This window comes from Telmatherina bonti (genome assembly GCF_933228915.1).
Source record: "Telmatherina bonti genome assembly, chromosome: 21".
Classification (NCBI taxonomy): Eukaryota; Metazoa; Chordata; class Actinopteri; order Atheriniformes; family Telmatherinidae; genus Telmatherina; species Telmatherina bonti.
The window spans coordinates 11,922,166-11,938,373 of NC_136630.1; the positions used below are offsets into that span (position 1 = coordinate 11,922,166).

General features: G+C 38.2%; 1 protein-coding gene across 2 annotated transcripts in view; it reads right to left on the reverse strand.

The window, feature by feature from the left end:
• Positions 1 to 16,208, reverse strand: part of dock1 (dedicator of cytokinesis 1) — a 228,474-nt gene that overhangs the window by 59,966 nt on the left and 152,300 nt on the right. For both annotated transcript variants that reach the window (XM_079260765.1, XM_079260764.1), the window contains exon 29: positions 14,866 to 14,960. In XM_079260765.1, coding sequence (XP_079116891.1) covers positions 14,866 to 14,960 — 95 coding nt within the window. The remainder of the gene's footprint in view (positions 1 to 14,865; positions 14,961 to 16,208) is intronic.

Genomic DNA, 16,208 nt, shown 5'->3' on the forward strand with positions numbered 1-16,208 from the left:
CTGTTCTGTGGTCAGACGAATCACGTTTTGAGGTTCTTTTTGGAAATCTGGGGCGCCAGGTCATCAGGACCAAAGAGGACAGTGACAACCCAAGTTGCTATCAACGCTCTGTTCAGAAGCCTGCATCTCTGATGGTATGGGGTTGCATGAATGCGTGTGGCATGGGCAGCTTGCACATCTGGAAAAGCACCATCAATGCAGAAAAATATATTCAGGTTCTAGAGCAACATATGCTCCCATCCAAACGTCGTCTCTTTCATGGAAGACCCTGCATTTTTCAACAAGATAATGCCAGACCACATTTTGCATCAATCACAACATCATGGCTGCGTGGGAGAAGGATTCGGGTACTGATCTGGCCAGCCAACAGTCCAGATCTTTCACCTATAGAAAACATTTGGCGCATCATTAAGAGGAAGGTCAGACAAAGAAGACCCAAGACGATTGAACACTTAGAGGCCTGTATTAGACAAGAATGGGAGAACATTCCTATGTCTACACTTGAGAAGCTGGTCTCCTCAATGCCCAGACGTCTGTTGAGTGTTGTAAGAAGAAGGGGGGGTGTCACACAGTGGTGAAAATGGCCTTGTCCCAACTTTTTTGGGATTTGTTGACACCATGAAATTTTGAATGAGCATATTTTTCCTTAATATCATACAATTTCTCAGTTTAAACTATTGACCTGTGATTTATGTTGTATTCTGAGTAAAATATTAGAAGTTGGCACCTCCACATCATTGCATTCAGTTTTTATTCACAATTTCTAAAGTGTCCCAACTTTTTTGGAATCCGATTGTACATGGTCGTCTTCTTCATGAGGGTCCCCTGCACAGGGGGCAGCGTGAGATACGTGCAGTAAAGAGGATCTTTGCACGCTGTGAAAGCACCAATCCTAACATGTAGCATACCAAGATCACAGGGAGAAATTCAGCTAAAAAGACTCGACCAAGCACTGGCATCCAAGCAAAACCCGATTCAGATGCCAAGCAGTTATATGGGAATGTAACAACGTCAGAACAGCTGTGCTAACTTTAGAGCTTCTGCTAATTTCTTTACTTTAAGCAAACCACACAATCGGGGTGTCATATGAAAACAAACTGCTGATTTCAAAGATGTCTGTCTCATCGCCTGCAAGCTAGCAGCTAAAGAGTAGCAAACAAATCACAAAGACATAAAGCACGTCTTACTTTTGCTGTTTTGTGGTTTAAAGTTATATTGCAGCTCAAAAGCAAAAATAAAGAAATAAAGACTCTGCTTGTGTGTTTTCCCATGACTGCCTTTGTTTGAAATGACTAATGAAGGTCCAGGTAGTTCCCAGGAAGATGAAGAGGGTTTTATAGTTAGGTGTTCACTCTTCCTACACTATTCTACGTTGAGGGTCTCTTTTTTCTGGATCCTCGTATTGTTTCTGAGATGCATTTGGGGGAAACACGTTGATGCTTTTTACGGACGATAATCCAAATCGGCAGATGAATTCCTGAGATATTTACCTGCATAACACCTTTATTGAAACTTCTGCAAAACGGCCTGTTTGTTAGTTTTAACTTTTGCAGACTTCTCCATCAAACACTACTTTTCTTATTCCAAGGTGAATTGGGTTGCTATCCTCTAGTTTTCACAAGAAGTTATGTGGTTTTCTTTTTCAGAGGAGTCAACCATTAAATATTTCTCCTTTGTTCCCAGTGTATTCACTCTGATACAGTAACACATATCCAGACTGACACTTCTGTAGTAATCTTACATTACCTGGCTTTGCTATTTCCCTCTGGGATAAATAAAGCTTTTGTTGTTAATTTTCATTTCGTTTTCATTTAGTTTTGAGACCAAAATAATGCATATAGCCCTTAGAGTTTGTGAAAGATGAGATACCCCTTTTAGTTTGGGTATATCATTTAGAGAAGAGGCAGAAAAATATCACTCATGAAGAAAAGACAAATTAGGTGGGCACATTGATTTTTTTTTCTTTTTTGCCATGACAGGTACTGTGAAAGCACTAATGTGAATGAAACCTTAAATGACATAAGCGCAAAGCTCTCAGCCATGGTGGAGAAAAATGTACATTTAAAGGTAAATATTTCCCTCTCTTACTGAAATTCTTATTTTTTTAAAAGGTCTAGCTTGGTCATCATGGCTTCTTTTGTCAAATAAGCACAATGCTCACCTCTGTTCTCTGAACAAAATAAAATAAAGTAAAAAAGTAAAAAATAAAACAAACCTCTGATTCAACAGTCCTGAATGTGAGCGCTTGATTTTACTTTGTACACTTTTCCACTGAGAATCATCCAATATCAACTCATTAAGAGCAAGATTGAAAAGAAGTCTGAAAACCACATGAGATGAGACAAAAACAGTTTCCACTTTCACACATCTGCACTTGTAAACAAAGCACTTCAAGCAGAGTCGCAATTCTGACTCAATATATCTCTTTGTCCAACACATGAGTTACAGAAAGCGAGAGAAGACCTGCAGTACATCTACTGGAGAATACTATCTTATGGGTAAATCCACTCTAATGCTGGAAAATGAAATGTTAATAACTTAAGTGGCATGACGCTTTTAGAGGCAAATTAGAAATGCCACTCAGTTAGTCTCATCTTTGACAGCATTTCCTGAAGAAGCCTCTTCATTCTACAATATGGACCAGTTTCTAAGAACTACAAACAAAAAAAAAACATCGTAATAAAAAAACAAAAAAAACAAAAAAAAAAAACTGTCCAGCAAAGCATATTTTGTTAAAAAGTGATAACTCCTGTTGTTCTTTTCCTAGTCCTTGTGTCACCAGAACTGTGTATTTTCCCCACAACTACAAATCAACACTCCAATGCAACAGCCTGAATTAGCACATGAAAACATGTCAGAATGTGATGAAAAATGGCAAGGTGACACAAGGACAACTGTTATGCCACTTGAGTAGATTGCATCAGGGTTTCATGAGCAGGCAATAAGGCGGCATTAAGATGTAGCGCTCATGTAACCGACACTGGCAGGGGAGCAGACATCTGCTGCACATGCAGCTCAGAGTGCTTTGCCTTTAGTCCTCAGCCAGGCTAAATAATTATCATAACTGGGTCTCTTTGTGGGAATTGACAATTCCACATGCATCATTTGCAAGCTCCTTTCTCTGACTTTCAGTTGGATGGCACCAGGGATATGGGAACTTACTGCAAGGTCAACATTTTAATGCTATGGAGACAGAGCAGGGGTTTCCTGCTGCCCCAATAAACTGACCTTGAACAGGAATAACACCACTGTTAACACAGCGGTGCTAAGGGACCTGGGTATTTTCAAGCCATACAATATTCATGTCCCACATTTATCTCCATTGCTGACTAAATCCTATCTGGGGCTGCTGTGTGATACACACTCGGTGTGACCTTAATCATTAGCTGGAAAGGTTAACTGTCATTGAACACCTTTGGATATTCCATTAGAACTCCATTTTGCTGGCTTTCTGGCCTCTGAGTACCCCCCCACCATTGCCTAAGCACTTCGACAGCCTATTAACACCATCCAGTCTGAACTAGCACAGGCACACCCTCAGCAAGAAATTCACTCAATTTTCTGCAGCTCTGAACATGTCAATATAGTTGATGAGCTCAATGCTGGACTGATGCTTAAATGCATTTCCTCTTATTCCTCTTCAGAATTAAGGGCTTAATGTGTGGGGTTAATTATTAAAATACATATTAATCTATTCAATAAGACATTAATAAATACTGCAAAATGTATATTAAGAAAGTTCTGTTTCAGCCCACTTTACTGCAATAATGCCTCTCTTCCATTAGTATAAGCTTGTCTCAACTGAACTCGGCTCAACTCATCTAAGCTTGGTCCTGTTTCTTTTCCATTACAATTTAGTACCAGGTCTAAAATGTGCGGGGTTTGTGTGAAATCACTGTGATGTCAGTGTTGTGCACGGCAGGCTCTATAGCAACACAGGGCCTAGAGGAAATCTGCTACTCAGTCTGTGGCTCGCTGGTCGCTGACCATAAATTGTATCCATTTGTTGCAACCACTTCCAGTCTCGTCTGCTTGATCCACTCTGACCATTGAGGTCCTTGACCTGCTGATAGTCACTTTTGACCGTTGCTAGCCATAGCCATCGAGTTGGAAAGCTCTTGATAGATTTTTTCATTTCATGTCACTCCATCTAGTTCCTACTGTATCGTTTCCTCAGCAACCAAGCAAAGAAATGTCTCCACCTCAATGTTGGACCACTTTTTTTGCGCCATTGCTTGTCACGTAATCTAAACAACTTGCGAGTTGGAGTCACTCTTCCAGTGATATCACTCCCTGACCTCTGATTGGCTGCACCCCTGACCAATAGCAGCATGCAGTCTGGTGACGTCACACACAACCCGACTCAGCTCGCTTAAAACCTGGGCTGAAGCGTTACAAAAAAAGTACCGGTAAACAGGTACAAAAGCAGAGTGGAAAACCCTACAAACCAAGCCAAGGTCAGTTAAGTTGAGACAAGTCAATACTAATGGAAAAGGGCCATGAGTGACACGACCTTTACCATGACCGTGACATGCAGCTTTTCTTGTGGGCACCTTGAAGCTTCTGCACTCATCTACTGGTACAGTGTAGTTTCTGTCACTGTTGTTTTTCGTTGTACTTAGGTTGACAGAAGTCCTTGCCAGGAAAATATTCTTCTCTTTATAAAAAGGTTCTCTATGCAGTTTAGTTCAGGATTGGCTGCCTGTCAGTGTGATATAGTAGAGTTTGTATTTCATGTTATTTTAAAATATTCAACACCTCTGATGATAAAGGCATCAAGTAGTCCCACAGCATGATAAAACCTCCACCGTGTGCATTGACATTGGTGGTATTTTCATTATTGGTTACATTTTTTTTCCTATTCACAAAACTGACAGATTGCAATTTCAAAGGGATACTTTGGTTTCCTCTGTGCTTTATTCTATAAAGACTAAATTATATGAACATCTTCAGTGTGGCAAAGCTGAAACCATCCCTTCTGGTTGCACTATAATGAAGTTTTTCCACATAAATACTGTGGTGTTTATTCCTCCATGTTAACTGAGAATTAAGCACACTGAATTGTTCAATTATTCTTTCAACTTAGTTTGGAGAACTAATTACAATTAATATGTTTTTGCTAGTTTTCAAATTTATTTAGACATCTCATTAAAATACTCAGACGACATAAAGGTGTCTTCATCTATTTCTATAGTCTTTATGAATGCATAAATGATGTATTTCAGTTCTTAGGATAGTAATTCATACAAGACCTATAAGTCTGGGCTATACCAGCTCTAATCAATAGTACATCACTTAGAAACAATGCTGACCCTACACTAAACATATATCATCCCACTATTACTGATAATTTATAATCACCAGTTGCTGTAATTTCACCCAACATTAGCAATGCTGAGCACAGCTCCAACTTCTGGGTCGCACAGTGAGGAAAGAGAGAGATCAATGCTTCTCACAGCTGCTGGCTAAATATGACTCAACAGGCAAAATGCGGTTGTAATCAACCTTTTATTCTTGAGCTCACTTTTAGGAAGAAGCAAGCTCTCTGTTCCTCTACAAACGCTCTATGATATGGGCAGATGAAATTTCAAATTGCTATCTACGCATCCAGTCTGCGCCATCTGCATGTCAATGTCAGATACTTCTCACAAACACCTTTTATTAGTGCATCAAACACAATGACTTTACTCCATGCCCACAAAAAAGCCTATTTGAAGTCAGCAGTCTGTCTGCACACAGACATATAATGGGCTTTAACAGACAGGACGGTTCCTCTGTGAGCACATCCTGCCATTAATTAAAGTGAAAAACTTAATGAGGTGGATGAAAATAGAATATACTCTCCCTCACAGTGGGCTCTGACAAAGACAGTCCAACAGGGCCATTTCAAACAAGATTAAAGGGATTCAGAACACACTTCTTAAAAATTGCAATATATAGTTTGGAAAGTGGGTTTATAAGTATGAAATTTTGAATTTGCATACCTTAAGGAAATGTGATATATTAATACAAGCTCTACTATGACTGTATTTAAGTTGGCCCAAGAGGAATTATTCATCAAAAGAGAGAATATTGTGCAGCCCAGAATTAGCTAACATATTGATTTCAGAGAATATATTTTGTTCAGACGTAGCAATGGCAGTTTTGATATATTGGAACCATTCTTATAGTCTTCACAGCTGCACAGTGGAGAATTGCAGAACACACTAAAACTGCAACAACCGGTCACTTTATCACAGAGGGAAAACAAGATTCCTCGATAAAGAGAAAGAATGACAGACCAGTTCCATATGACTTCATTATAATTACATAGAAAATGATCATAACTAGGTCATTTAAGCTACGCATTTCATTTAAAACATTAAGAATTTCTCAGGACAGCCTGAAATTGTGTGATTCTTCAACAAATTTCTGCTTTTTTTTTTACCCCTATCTCATTTGGTGTTCAGCTGGGAAATCAAGGCCGCTCTAATCATCTCCAGAATGCACAAGACTTTCTCATTTTCTGCTGAGAGAGACAAAAACATAACTTTAAATGTCTAATTAGGCTGCGTAAAAGTAACTTAGTACCCTCCTACACATTAGTCATCTTGACACAGCACACATAATGCCTCATTATGATAAATATGCTCGATCAAGCCATCACTGTCAGAGAAATCCTCCCATTATGACTGACTGATAATTGCTGTATGTTTACATTGGATCAAGGGCTGAGGATTTACCTTTTACAACCCTTTATTTATTTTTATATCATGCGACCTCCTAGCATGACGTACAGACTTTAGCTGTCAAGTGATCTGCACCTTGGCTATACGCCAATGACAAGTTATCAGCAGATCATACTTGCTAATTGAGTTCAGAGAGCATCACCAATAATTACCGTAAGCCATTTGCATACTATTGCTGAATAGGTGGCATATCTGCCTGTTCTGAGAGATAATGGAAGGTCAAAAAGCTTCGGTATCACATCCATTAATTAAATGAGATTAAATTTATTTTGGACACTTGGATCTATTAAATCAATGTACCTGTGAATATATTTAAACTCAATTTACACAGCAATATGATAGCTGTAATGCAGCATAGACACAGTGTAGCTAGATGAAATTTATCAAAGCTTTACAGATACGATGTGAGAAGTCCTACTGAGCAGCACACACCAGGGATGCTAACGGAAGCTTTAATGGCTTAAAAATATCACCGGTGCGAGTCAAAGTACTGCAATCGTCTCTTAGACCTTTGCATTGACACAGAGGGAAGAGCTCCTCGCTCCATTTTTCATATTTAAGCCTTTTAACGGCATAAAATGCCAAAGACATAACTTGGACTTTGTTGTTTAAATGAAATCTAAGAATCAAATACAAAATGGATTTTCTATAATAAAGCTGAATTTCATTGTGTTAAGTTAAAAGGCAGCAAAATTTAATATTGGGAGCACTGAGAAAAGTACACCATGCATCTGTTTAATGAATCAGTGTGTGAAAGTTGCTAATGAGTACCAGATATAAAATACAGCTCTGGCTGTTGGAATTGTCATCAGAAATCAAAGCTGTGGCGGATGTGACTCAATGTGAATGTATAAAATTTTAACTGAATGACCAATGAGCGCCTGTCTGCTATGCATATATTGTCATGCACAGTTCCAACCATTTTGACCAGGTGCCAGTCAGTGTGATGCCGGTGTCAGTGGGAAAAGCTGAATTCCACCTCTTTATGAATAAAAAGATCTAAAAATGCTACAAAGACAGCACAGATTGGTTTCCCACTGGGGCTAAGGTATGTGAGGTACATGAAATATTAATGAGGCCAATTTAAACAAAACTCCAAAGATAATTATTTGCAAATCTAAAGTATTTTTTTTAATTTCATTTTCATTTCAAACACAAACCAACTAACAAAAACCATATTAAGTTAATAGCAAGAAACACAATCACCTGCCTTTAACAGTCATTTTATAAAGATTTGGCCAAGTTTCATAAAGTGAAACTGCTCAAATCCTCAACAGCAGCTGCCAGTAGTGTGTTTCAGATTGTTATGTCGGGCTTAAGTATATTAGAAAACTAATCTTCATGACATGTGTGCCCTTTTAATCACTGCTGATTGCTGTGTGCATCAATGCTTATTTGAATTTAAAATGAATAGCACATCAGATATGCAGTTATGAGATGGGGCTTCTTTGTTAGGCATACTGTTGATCTAAAGACAGGGGTAATTAAGTGACAGGAGGATTCGTTGGGTGTTATGCAAAAATGTCAGTTACATTAAGAGCAAAGAGACATCAATGAGCTGCAGCACATACTCTGGGTCTCCACTGAAGCGTCTGCTTTAAGTGTCAAGTGATTTGTACCTCACAGGAAACGTTCATTTCACTTGTCTGCCAGCAGCAGAGCATCCGTTAGGGTTCTGAGTTAACTGATCTATTTTACATTTTCTCATTTGCATTAAATAGAGAAATATATGAAGCACAGCACATCAATAGCTGGTATGATGTGCTGTATTTAGTGTACCTCGGAAGTATGTGCTTGTCAGCATTTGAAAGCTAAAATGAGGAAAATAAAACGGCAGAATCAAAGTTTGCATTGAGCAAGAGAGCGAAAACTGCAAGTTTATGTGTGGTGAAAATTAATTTTACTTTCACTTGAATTGCTCACATGGGAGAAAGCAGAGATATTAGAAAAGCTGACATGTACAACCTTTGAAGCTTTAGACTTTATGCAAAGGCTGGCAGTGCAATGAAAACGAGACATTAATAAATAACCATCATCTACATAATACAGACTGTTCTGGCTACTGTTTTAGCATAAGAGTCACAATACAGCCGGACCAATCCCAGCTGTTATGGTGGTTTAATTTTCATGTAAAAATTCTTTTAGCTTTAGCATTGAGTGCACAGCTAGGCATTTAAGCTCAGTGTTAGTCCAATGCAAAACCAATAAAATAACTGCAAGTGATTGCCAACGTAATCAAGCTGAAAACCTTTCTTATTTATTTGTGCCTGTTGTGTGTTATCACAGTATGAGAGTCTCTACTGCTGTTTGGCTGGCTTTTGTGTTTAATAAAGAATATGAATGTCATCTGCTCTACCAGATGGGCTTACAGTAAGGGTGGGAGAAAAATAGTCTTGTAGGTGCATCGTAATAAAGACACGGATGATTTGGGGAAAAATATATATATTGATACAGAATTTTTTACAATGCAAAAGGGGAAGTGCAGCACACTTACAAGCTGTGCAAATGGCACACACAATGGCTGACCATGAAATCCAACTAGCACCCTCTACATTAAAAGCTCATGTGTAGATGTACTCCAGCTTTGTTTTCATGGAAAGTCTGGTTCATCTGGAGACGTGTCCGTGCCCAACTGAACTCTGATGCAGATCAAAGAAGCAAACTCTGGTCTGCCTACAAATGTAGGTCTCGATGTGCTTCAAGTGAACCAGTGCAGGATGCGGGCTACATGTAGTGGAAAAAGTTTTCCTGCTTTTATCAATAAATGCACGAGTTTTCTTCTTGTTTTCTAAAATAAACATGGGAAACCACATAACACGATTCCACTCAGAAATTGTAGTAATGTCATCACACACACAGACAAAAGATGATTCAATAATCCTTTTTATCATCACATTTTATCATCTGAATTGTATTTCAATTGAATCCTGATTCACCTCTAGTTTAGAGTATGTTATTAAAAGGGGAACAAAAACACACACTGGGGATTATCCCGTATATTCTTAAATCCCAACATGTCAAATAAGGCATCAAAAAGTTTAAATCTGAGGACTAATCATGACAAAAAGGGATCATTTTCATGGAAAAGCATTTTGAAACACCTCCTTACAACAACTAATTCAGTATCCATTGTGTATCCTGTCTGTACAGCGAGTTCTCTGAAGGTAGACTGAAAGCACATAGATTGAGAGGTTTCCTAACAGTGTTCCAGTCATGACAAAGCATAAAAAAGTCACATATAAAAACATACTGGTGGGTTGTGATATGATGGAAAATAAATCACAACATTAGTCTTTTTACTCTGAGTTCTCCTTCTTACTCATATTTCAGAACTTGCTTCTAGGTAGTGGATTAGTTTTTTCTTTATTTTTTACCAATTAGCCAGCTCCAATGGCGGTCATCCAGTTTCCATAAACGCTCTTATAATTAGTCTTTGAGGGACTGATGGAATGCAGTGTTTCCCCTACCAATACATGTGAGAGTTATTAAATCTTTCCAGGGAAGGTGAAGATGGAAACACTTGCTCCACACTCTCACTTCAGCCAGAGTTGTTTCTACTGCTCTGGTCTACTACAACACGCAAAATCTACAGTCATTCTAGTCATTCCTGAGTCATATTAAAGCTAAACATTGATCCAGTATTCTTCTTAGGTTTTATTCATGTCAACACGTCACCTGAGATCTGACGAATATCCTGAGCAAATCCAGGGAATAAAACAGACATTTAAAAAGTACCTTTTTTTTTTTTTTAATCACAGCATTTAGGCATTTAATGGAACATTTGGAAATTGAGCATGACTTCCCAGTTGAGTGCAGCTGTCACATGTTTAACTAAATTAGTCATTAGCATCACGTGTCACATTCAAACTTTACAAGGTACAGTAGGTACCTGTTACAGCTACAGAACCCATGAATACATGATTCAGCAGAGTTCATTTGATGTTATTTCTAGTTGTCTGAGCTTTCTACAGTGTTATAGTGTTGAATATTCATCAGACATATGAGCAGCGCTGTTTGAAACGCATGTTTGAGTTTTCCAGCACTCTCTATGTTCGGTTATCATGGTGATGGAAAGGATTGGTTCAGAGTTTTTTTTTCTACTTTGAAATTTTAGTGACGTCTCGGGGGAGGGTCTCAGTGATCTTACATCTTCTATAGCTTGTGCACATTCACGAGAAGAAAGCCACGTCCACCTTCACTGCTCAGTTTAAGTACTCCTAGCAGTTGACCAATCAGATGCAGCCTGCAAGCAGGACGTAGGCGGAGCAGGCGGAGCTTTCTCTGTTCAATTGTTTCTGACAGAGGCTGATCTGAGAGGATCAATACAACATGAATGAATGGAGTTTGTGAAAAATGCTTAATTATTTCTTGCCCTTCTGGACTTGCATATAAATTAGACTGAATTTGCATAAAAGAGATACTTTATGGTTTGTTTTGATGATTTTATGGTAATGGACAAAAATGACAATTATAACTTCAAAAACTTTATCTTTTAAAATGGCTTAATTTAACCAATTGATTAAACAATATTTTACCAGATTGGTTTAAAAGAGGTTCATGTTCAGCATCAGCTGAGTGGCAGAGCACATTTAATAACTTTTCCTAACTTAATCATTAATGAATGCTTTTTAATCAATCTGTGTTATTGTTATTAATAAATGTTACTTTTTTGTTGTTCAATTACTCTTTCTTGCCCACAGATAATGTTGTAATGGATGCCTTATAAATATCTACATGGGAACTTGTGTAATAGATTGAGGAACCGCATATGAGCCCATCCCCATTGCCAATTAGCTGTTGCTATTAAGTCATGGCCAGTTGGGGCAAGGAAAATGGCATTTGCTAGCTAACCATGCTGATGCTGCTGTCACTGGGGCAATTAGAGCCCATAAATCAGTTTGTAACCTGAAGGAAGTAAGAGCTGATGGGTGGAGAAGGAGTAGGAGGTGATGCCCGTCTCATTAGCGGTGCTATCACAATGTGTGGACATAAAAGAACTGTCTGCTGATGCTGGGGATTTCAGTCCCTGTGCTAAATGTAGCATGAATGAACTGTCCAGGGACAAGACAGAGGAAGGCTGAGAGGACTTAAAACATTAGTAATAATAATGTGATTTAAAATGTGAGGCCTGATGATCATTTAAAACAGACAAACCCATCAACAAAATTAATGAATTATTTTTAAGCTCTAATGCCAAGAAATTAAAACTAATTCAAATTAAAAAGGTGAACCTATCGACAAATACGCCCTGGATCTTCAGCTGTCCCAAAATCTGAACAGCTCTGACATTGTTTAGCTAATTATGCTGAATTTATGGTGCATTTACTGCCTTTCTTAGTGTCATCACCCATATTAATTCTCTTACCATAAATAGAAAGAAGCTTGTTTTTCAGAAAAGAAAAAAACAGGTTCTAAAACCGACAGCACACAACCAGATCAGCATTAAATGTCATGACAGCTGGTGAACAAAGCTTAAGGTTTGATGGAGATTAAAAGGTAACAGCTATAAAGATGCATGTTCAACTTCAATTACAAAATAAAAACTTGAACCAACAAGTGGTTAGAAATATAAACTAAAACCACTTAAACCATGTAAGCCGACATCAAAACATTTTTATTCTCCTTGTTAATGCAATAGACTTAGAGATCATGAATCTAGTTTGTCTTTTATACTCAACAAGCATGTTGCATAAACAACTCCCTTTCTTTTAAGTTAAAGCAATTCAGGAATAGCTCTGGTGTGGGATGAACTAATATGCCATCCACTTTGGTTCTGACTGTGAGGAGCAGGAAACAACCTGATTGGACACGTGACGAATGTTGCCAAATTGGGGAGTCCCACTAATTTGTCTTGAAGTCAAGACCTGTAATATTCAAACAAGGCTCAAATATAAAGGCTGTGAAATGTGGTATGATTTGACAGGCTTGTTTTTCATTGGGTTGAAGAACAATTTAACTTGAGCAACTGACTGCACAAGCTAGAACGCCGAATTAATCTCACGGCTGTCACAGTTAAGTGCAGGCAGACGAAAAGTTCAGCTGACAAAGGTTGTGCTGAGGCAGAGGAGGTGACACATTGGCCTCAAATCAGTGAATATAAAAATCAAATATTTAATTCATTTCAGCACAACGCAGCATCTAAAAAAGAACTGCTGGGAGCTCAGTGACATGCGTATCCCTGCAGTTGTTTCAAATACAACAAGCCCACTGCAGCTTTTGGGGGTCCCTAAATGAGCTTGTTAGTCCAGTAAATACATGTGCAGGTATTGCACAGCTTACTCAGCAGCAGGAAACATGGGAGCATCCTGACAACGGTGCACAAAAGTCTTCTGCTTTGTGACCCAGGTGGAAGATAATGTTTTTAGAGAGGGGGGAGGGTGGGCACTCTGAATTTAAAATGAATCAGCTATAGCTTGCAGCAATCAAACGGACTGATGAAAGCAGCAGAATGAAAACTGAGTTGCAATGCAGTCTCTGGTCAAATGCGCTAGCTGGTGATGATACTGGAAGGGATGGGCAGGCACGGAAACAGGAGGTGCCACAACAAGCACTGCACCTGCTGTAGATTTCCACTTTTAATCTGCAGCCAAACAGAAACAGCTCTGAGCCTGGTTAATTCCCTCCCCTTTCTGACTGTGTTTTATGTTTTTCTTTCTTCTTTTTTTTTTTTTGTGTCTGATGGTTCAATCAAATTGGAACTTTGACATTTTAAAGTCTATTCACAGCCTTCATTGGCTATCATTGCATATATAAAAAAGGTTTTTTAAAAATTTTGTTTTGGCCAGGAGGAAGCTCAACAAATTTGAAACTTTTGCCTCAAGAAATCGGGTTCTGAATGTTCTGGAGTTCAGAGGATTGGCCTTATCAAACCTTCGTATCCTGCTGCTCAGCCTCAGCTTCAAACAAGCAGTTTCAGAATAAATTAAACAGCTGTGACGTCTGAATAATCTGTAGAATTGTGGATGGCCAAATTGCATTGGCTGCAAAGTAGACACCAGGGTTTTGAGAAGAACAAGTACACATTTATCCATCCATTTCTTGCCTCCTGCTCCAGCTCCAAAGCCAGCCAAGACACTTAACCTCCCCAGCATGAGCCACATTTTCTCCAGAGGAGTCTTCCTAGCTGGACATGACCAAAAAACCTTAACCAGGAAGGATCTAAAGACACCTTGGCCGATTCCTAAACTGCCTTGACAGGCTTTGTATGATGCAGAGGAACTGAAATTTCACTCTCCCAAAAAAGAAAACCAACAAAAAAAAAAAAAACCCTGGAGCTTAAGATGCATTTTACTGCTATAATGAAAAGAAAAAAAAATAAAACATTATCTGCTAAAAGTGAATATGTGACCCTGACCCCATGAAAGTAGACAGCATCTGCCCTTTTGCAGGTACTGAAAATTCAATCCCGAAAAAGGTTATTAACTGCTTCTGTGACAAAAGGGCAGGACGGAGATAGGTGGTGATAATAAAAAGATTTTGTCTCTGAATATGCCGAGTAATTCTTCTTTTAATAATCCACTATGAGCCAAACAATGTTAAAGGAAAAGTGGTTATTTGATCAGGGATTACTGAGTACTAATAAAAGACTGACTCAAAGTTTTCATTTTACACATTAAAAAAAAACTTCGTCACTTACGACAAAGATAGAAATGGAAGAAATCTATACGGTACTTTTCTATCCCCCAACTTTCTCTGACAAGTATACAAAGCAGAACTCTGCAAATAAACTGCACAACTGAGAAGCATCATCCATCTCTTTTCAACGTTTTCAACAAAAACTAAATCAGCCAGGGTTCACATTAATAAAACAGAAAGCTACAGCAGCACAATGAGCAGGAACGTAAAGAGGTGCTGAGACAAAGTTTAAAGATGAGCAGACGGTACACACACACACACCAAAGCATCTATAATTCATGTGATTGTTTGTGGCTGCCCTGACTGCTCATCTGATTGCTACGCTGCTGAGGCCTTGTGCCGATATTTGCATGGAGAGAAAAACATTGGAGAAAATGTGAAGAAAAAAAAAAAAGTTAAATACATCTGACTGCTGTTTCTTAGCAACAACAGAGTAGGGGCGTTTACATGTTTTTTCATGTGTTTTTGAGCATGCATGCGAGTCTAGCAGCATCATACTTACTTATTCTGCATCATGTTCATTATGATCCAGTCTGAGGGGTAGACGTTCTTCCCAATGAGATCTTTAAACATGATGAATGTTTCCATAAGGAAATCCTGTGTGTGAGAGAGAAAGTTTTCAAATGGAAGCTGTAATTCTCACCACTTTGGAGATAAGAGCAATCTGCAATGAACTGGTGGGAGTTTGTGGCTTTCAGGCAGAAACCACTTTCAGATTAGTTTTTAAGGTCAAGGACATGACTCAAATATTCCCTCTTGCAGGTAACACTCAAAACCAATAATCCAGGATGATCTTTATGAGATTATGAGGGGAATTATTCAACAGATATTTGGGTAATATAAACGATATACGTAATCTTTATCAACTCCATGCTTAAGGCTGCTTCTGTCTACTTTTTTTTGCAGCATTATACCCCATATACATACCCCATATCTCCATCTTCAAAAGGGTAGTGCATCTTAAAATGTGTTTTTTGAGCTGTGAACATATTACTTAAAAATTGATTGATGAAAACTACCTATACTGTTTTTAAAATTTGCATTTTTTAAAAAAAAAATTTTTATTTAAAAATGTAGGTTTATATTCAAATGTGCTTTAGAAAGTAAAGCAAGGTAATGTTTTTCTTGATGTAGAGATACACTCAGTGCTCCTCTATGTCAGGAGAGAATAATAATAAACATGCAATGCATGTAAAAACACGTCATGATCAGAATAACAGCGCAGGTCTGTTGGAATTGTTGGAGCATATATTTATGGTTACTGTCCTGCTGCATGATCTAAGTTGAGCCTAACTTTAGTTATTGTACACATTTTATTTTAGAATACTTTCGAAAAAAGAGGAGTTTATACTCTATAACTCCAAGGTGTCCTGGTGCTTTGACTGCAAAACAAGGCCAAATGAACAACCCCTCCACCATGCTGTGGTACTGTACACTACTGCCAAACTGACATTGTAATTGCTGTTTTTCAAATAAAAAATTGTGGTGCTGTATGGACAAGTTGCAAACCTTAAATGTTTATATTGCCCACAATAGTTCCAAAAATATGACTGTGGAAAAATTCCAGCTTCATGACAGTAATTGCCATAAATATGGACGAGCAACCTCAAAAATACCCTGTGCACCATGATAATGGTCAGGGAACTGTGCTATGTGGAAAGAATATTTATAAAAAAAAAAAAAATAAATAAAAAAAAAACACCTGAAAATCCTAATATTCTGAATAGAAATGGGCCCAGTAGTAACCTCACTGAAAGTTAATGCTATCCTGCATTTTATATAGCAAAACCTGAAATACAAATAATATGCTTGTAATTCCTTCAAAGCTCCCGAATCCCTAACTGG